Raw genomic sequence first — 6,460 nt, forward strand, 5'->3', positions numbered from 1 at the left:
AAATATTCTATTTACTCTTGTATTCATCGTTATTACTCTTCCTGAATTCATACTTGAATTTGATTCAAAATCGATTACAAATCTCATCAATTGGTATAAGAGCAGGAATCCTTTCTGTGATATGATTTTCATACGTTCAAAAAGATTTTTGAATCTACTGTTTGATTCAAAAAGTTTCCGTTCTTTTTTAGTGTGAAAAATTATTCTTGATCTAAATCTAGGATTTGATTATGCGAACATATTTGTGAATTGAGTGTTCGTTGTGGATTCTGATTTGAAATATACAATTTGATTTCAAAATTCTCAAAGTTTTCGTATCATCTTGAAGTTTTTGTCCGTAAAACAATGGCGTCATTCAATCTGAATTCCATGACATCATTTTCTCATTTCCTTGGTTCATCCACAAAAATTCCGATGCTTATTCCAGAATATTACGATCAGTGGGCAGATCGTATGCAAGATTACTTGAACAGATTGGATGAAGAATTATGGAAGTGCATTTTAGGAGAAATCAATCAACCTGCAACAGTTCAACCAATCGGTGTGTCTTCAAGCAATTCGGAAGTTGACAATCAATCCAATCATTTAAAACAACTGGAGAAGAAATGCATGAGGGAATTAAGAGGTGCCTTGCCTCCTGTTGTGTACAATTATGTCAGAACATGCACAACAGCTAAAGAAATCTGGAACAATCTCAAAGACAAATTTCAAGGAAGTGAAAAGACGAAGATCACATCTGTGAAACAATGCCTGGTGGAACTCAAAGATTTCAAACAGAAAGAATCTGAATCCATTGATGTATACTATGATAGGTTCAACGAGTTAATTTATCGTTGTAATCGTTATGGTATTACAAGGTCATCAATGGAGCACAAATGATGAAGCGTATTACAATGGAGAAAGAAGGAGGAAAAGAAAACTAAAACAAATGATGAAGCGTATTACAATGAGAAACTAGAGGAAGTAAAGTCGAAGGCAAAGAATTTGTTGTTGGTGGCTCATGGAGAAACTGAATCGGATGGCACATATCAAATATGGTCCTCAGGTTCAGGCGATGAAGAAATGAAGAAGAGACTTACGAAGTACGTGGGCAGTGCTTCGTATCGAAGTCTACCGACAGGTCACCTATGACTACCAAGGTACGTAAACTTCTTGAATCCTTTAATATTCCAGTTTTTGCATATAATTCTGAGTTAGTATCTTTTGATGAAACTGTTACTTACTTTGATTCAATTGTCGTGTCTGCCAGCAATGAAGCTAAAAAGTTAAATGATCAATTACTAGAGACAAGAAAGAAGTTAGAATCAAAAGTCACTAGGGTTGATTATTTAGAATTGCAAGTGTCGAATATTATGGAGGATAGGAGAGTTTAGCAAAGGAAATAAACTTGTTGTTCGCAAAGAGAAATATTTTCTGTAATTCTGCGAAAAGATTGTATGGAAAATTAACTGAATTACATCATTCGAGTGAGATAAGTAAGGAACAACACAGAAAATTGCTACCATTTTTAGCATATGATAAAACTAAGGTAGATAGTGTTTCATATGATTGTGAAAAAGAAATTTCTGATTTTAACAAAGTTCCAAATGATAGGTATAGATATGGAATTGCTAAAGTCGAAGATTATCTTGACGCTAATGATTTAGTAAAAATTGTAAATGAGACCTTAACTAAATCAGAACAACTTTGAATTTTGAAAAAGACTGAGAATTCTACATCTAATTGTCAAACTAATTTTGCTGATATTGAAGATAATTCTGATAATATTAGTGAAATTAGTGATTTAGAGGATGTAGATTGTTCTCAATTGTCTGTCATAAATGTAGCAAATTCTTTTAAAGGGAAAGAAAAATGTGAATATTTATTCATAAAAATTGACACTGATGAACCCTCAACTTCGAAAGTTTGTGATATGGAGTTTGTGGAAATACATGATAGTCAAACCGATGATAGTGATAATGAGGAAGAAAACACAAATTCGAAGTCAATTCAATGTTCGAAAGAAATTGAAATTCCTCGAGTGGTTGTTGATCAAGTGTATTTGGATACACAAGAATTTGAGAAAACTCTTAGTGAAAAAGGTGCTCATTATCTTGAATCGAATACTGTTGTTTATCCAATCTTTAAATGCACTGATGATATTGTGTTTCCAAACCAAGTCTTCGTAACAACAGGCAATGTTGAAAATATAAAGCCTGAATTCAAAAAGTTGGTTGAGGAAGACAATAAGCGAACTTCAAATGAAGGTTTCTTTTCGAATCAAAACACAGTTGAAAACAATCTCACAAAGAATTCATATATATTTCAACGTCAAAAATCAAAAAGCATATGGGTTGAATCAAAAGTTGAAAAGAAGATAGTTAACGCAACTGCAAATGTGTTCACGAAGCAAGAAGGTGTTAAAACAGAGGTTAAAGCAGTCAACAAAGCAATAAAACTGAATTCAAAAGAGTTTAAACCTCAAGTTGAAAAATTTTCAAAGGAAAATAATATTTCAAAACGTCAAGCAAGAAAAACAATGTTTTGGCAAACTATTGAATCATTAAATATGACATCAATAAATTTTTTAAAAGAAGGAAAAGTTTTTAGAGGAAGATCCAAGACTCAAATTTTTGAAAAGAAAAATGCTTCATTTTCAAATATTAAAACAAATGTTTCAAATCGAACAAAAACAACACTTCCAAGAAAAAGTTTTCAGAAAAAGGTTGAAAAACAGATTTCAAAATTACAAATGAATACTTCTTATCATGAGTCTTATCTATCGAAACCAAAAGTGGATTATGGTCCAAGTTCAACAAAATGTTATAATCTTCCGAAGAAGCAAGCTGACAAAATCTCAAATGCGAAAGGTATAACTACTAAAAGAAATATTGATCATTTGTTGGAAGGAAAGGGAAAAATGTATCAATCAAGTAAGTTTTCAAAAGAACAGATACATGAGGCATATGAAATGTATGTAAATCCTTCAACGAATGGTAGTTCGTCATCCAAAGAATCAAACATTTCAGTTTCAAAACATCACAAACTCAAAATGCGAAGGGTATAATCAGTGAAATTTTGAAAACAATAAAAACTCATATATCTGACCCTTCGAATGAAAATGTTAAATTTATTGACAGTTTCAAAACAAAAGTTTGTGATTGGGTTAATGGCTATACTTTGCAATTGAAAAACAAACCTAATATAAATGGACCCAACAAGTCTTGGGTACCTAAATTTTTTCAATAATCGCAGGAACTTTGTGACGAGCAATATGATAACAAGTGGTATATTGATAGTGGTTGCTCACGTCACATGACTGGGAAGAAGGAAAACTTGCGTGATTTTCGAAGCTTAGAAAATGGAGGAGTGGTTAAGTTTGGCAATAATCACAAATGCAAAGTTAAGGGTTATGGAAAGATAACGAATGGCACTTTCACTGTCAATCGAGTTGCATTTGTTGAAGGTTTACAACACAATTTGATAAGTATTTCACAACTTGTTGTGGGCACTGGAATAAAGTTCTTTTTAATGAAGAAGGAAGTGTTATTTCGAATGTTGAGACAAAAGAACTTTTACTCAAGTCGAAATGAAAAGGTGATATGTTTACATTGGATATAGTTCCAATTGTTAGCAAACCTGCTGCGTGTTTACTTTCGAAGGCTGCTACCGATACAAGCTGGTTACGGCACAGGAGGTTATCACATCTTAATTTTTGAAACATCAACAAACTTGTTGTACAAGATCTGGTAAGAGATTTACCCATTCTTAAATATGATAATGACAATTTGTGTGCAACATGTGAAGTAGGAAAACAACACAAACAAGGTCATCCAATAACAATAGATTCGAAGATTGTTGAACCCCTAGAACACTTGCATATTGATTTATGTGTTCCTTCGACAGTTGCTACTCTTAACAAGAAAAGGTACATTGTAGTTATTGAGGATGATTTTTCAAGATTTGCGTGGGTTTATTTTCTCAGGTTAAAATCCGAAGTTCCACAAATGATGATTGATTTTATCAAGAAAATGGAAATTTCGTTGAAGAAGTCAGTTCGAAAAATTAAAAGTGATCATGGAACTGAATTCAAAAATCGTGTTTTTGATTCATTTATGGTGGAGAAAGGCATTTCGCATAATTTTTCATCTCCATATACACCACAACAAAATGGTGTAGTTGAGAGAAGAAATTGATCATTATGCGAAGCTGCAAGAACAATGTTAGGATATTCGAATTTACCTCAATATCTTTGGGCCGAAGCCGTTTTAACTGCTTGCTTTACTCAGAATTGATCATTCATTCATAGACGGTTTAATGTTACTCCTTATGAAATCATTAATAATCGAAAACCTAATGTCAATTTTTTCCAAGTTTTTGGATGCAGGTGTTTCATAATAAATCTTAAGGATAATCTTTCGAAGTTTCAAACAAAAGCTGATGAAGGAATTTTCTTGGGATATTCACACAATTCTGTTGCTTATAAAGTGTTAAATAAGCGAACTCGCAAAGTGGAAGAAACTTTTAATTTGACATTTGATGATCATTACATTAAAAAATCTAATCATCAATTTGCAAATCATCATATTTTGCAAAATTCTTCGAATGATAATGATTCAATTAAAATGGATGATGATAATTATGAATCGATTATTGGTATTTTAGATCAAGCAATTGAAGCAGAGAATAATGCACCGGATAATCAACAATCAGAAAATTCGAAGCATGACAATGATTTGATTTCGGTTTCGAATCTAAACACAAATGAACAAACTAGTGGTCTAGTGGAGGGGGAGCACTTGGATTCGAACAGTTTTGTTGAGGTGGGAGCATTCTTGCGAAAGTGATAAAATGTCAACCAATGTTAATGATGAGGGGGAGCCAATTATCGAAGAAGAGCCATTTATCGAAGAGGAGATTAATATCGAAGTAGAGCCAATACACGAAGAGGAGCCAATACTTGAGAAGGATCCCATTCTTGAAGAAGAACATTTCGATGATGCTGAGGATGCATGTTCCATAAATGGATCAGAAACACATGCAATGTTTGAAGATGCACCTTTGGATTTTGATCCTAATTATCCACCATTGGATAAATGGACAAGAAATCATCTAAAAGAATAAATTCTTGGTGATCCACAAGCAGGAGTAATGACAAGGGCTCAACTTCATGCACGAAATGAGGTATTGAATACTCATCAAGAGTTATGCATGTTTAATGTTTTTATTTCCAAAATCGAACCAATGACAGTTAAGGTTGTAATGGAACACTCTGATTGGGTTGTTGCTATGCAAACAGAATTGTCTGAGTTAGAAAGAAACAAGGTTTGGAGATTCATTCCGAAACCTATGTGTCAATTGTTGGACTCAAATGGATTTATAAAAACAAAACTGACATAGATGGAAATATTATTCGAAATAAGGCTAGACTTGTTGTTAAAGGATATTATCAAGAAGAAGGAATTCATTACGAAGAAACATTTTCCCCTGTAGCAAGACTCGAGGCTGTTCGTATTTTTCTTGCTTATGCAGCTCATAAAGATTTCAACATTTATCAAATGGATGTAAAATGTGCATTCCTAAACAGCGAACTCGAAGAAACGGTATATGTTGAACAACCACCAGGTTTTATAAATACCGAACATCCTGATCATGTTTATATTTTAGATAAAGGTGTGTATGGGTTAAAACAAGCACCAAGAGCATGGTATGCAACTTTAACATCATTTTTTAAACAATCTAAATTTAAACAAGGATCAGTTGATCCCACTTTATTTTGAAAGAAAATTGGGAATCACCTGATGCTTGTTCAAATTTATGTTGATGATATAATTTTTGGCTCTATTGACCTTGATTTATCCAAAGAATTCGAAGACTTGATGAAAAGCAAATTCGAAATGAGTATGATGGGAAAAATTAATAACTTTTTGGGTTTGAATATTCGTCAAAATAGGGAAGGCATCTTCATTAATCAGGAGAAATATACGAAGACTTTGTTAGGAAAGTTTGGCATGACAAATAGCACAAAGTTATGAGTACCAATGGCAACGGGCATAAAACCAACTCCTTCGTTAGATAAATCTGCTGTTGATTTGATTCTGTATCGAAGCATGATTGGGTCTTTATTGTATTTAACTGCAAGTCGACCTGATATTATGTTTTCTGTTTGTAATTGTGCAAGGTATCAATCAAATCCACGTGAACCACATTTAACAGCGGTGAAGAATATTTTTCGATATTTGAAAGACACTACTGCTTTAGGTTTGTGGTATCCTTCGAAAACAGGGCTCTTTGTACAAGCTTATTCAGATTCGGATCTTGGAGGATGCAGTCTTGATCGCAAAAGGACAACTGGTGGGTGTCAATTACTAGATGGAAAATTGGTCAGTTGGAAATCGAAGAAGCAAACATGTGTTTCGATATCTACAGCTGAAGCTGAATATGTTGCTGCAGCTGCGTGTACATCACAAATAATTTGGAT

At 33.2% G+C, this 6,460-nt stretch overlaps 1 protein-coding gene across 1 annotated transcript; it reads left to right on the forward strand.

Moving 5' to 3' along the window:
- The first annotated feature begins 345 nt into the window (after positions 1–345).
- On the forward strand, positions 346–1,690 carry LOC145010537 (uncharacterized). The gene is made up of 3 exons (XM_078969065.1): positions 346–812; positions 885–1,082; positions 1,594–1,690. The coding sequence occupies exons 1-3, from the start codon at positions 346–348 to the stop codon at positions 1,688–1,690; spliced, it is 762 nt and encodes a 253-aa protein (XP_078825191.1).
- Positions 1,691–6,460: the final 4,770 nt, after the last annotated feature.

This window comes from Lactuca saligna, chromosome 8 (genome assembly GCF_052625555.1).
Source record: "Lactuca saligna cultivar CGN05327 chromosome 8, ASM5262555v1, whole genome shotgun sequence".
Taxonomy (NCBI): domain Eukaryota; kingdom Viridiplantae; phylum Streptophyta; class Magnoliopsida; order Asterales; family Asteraceae; genus Lactuca; species Lactuca saligna.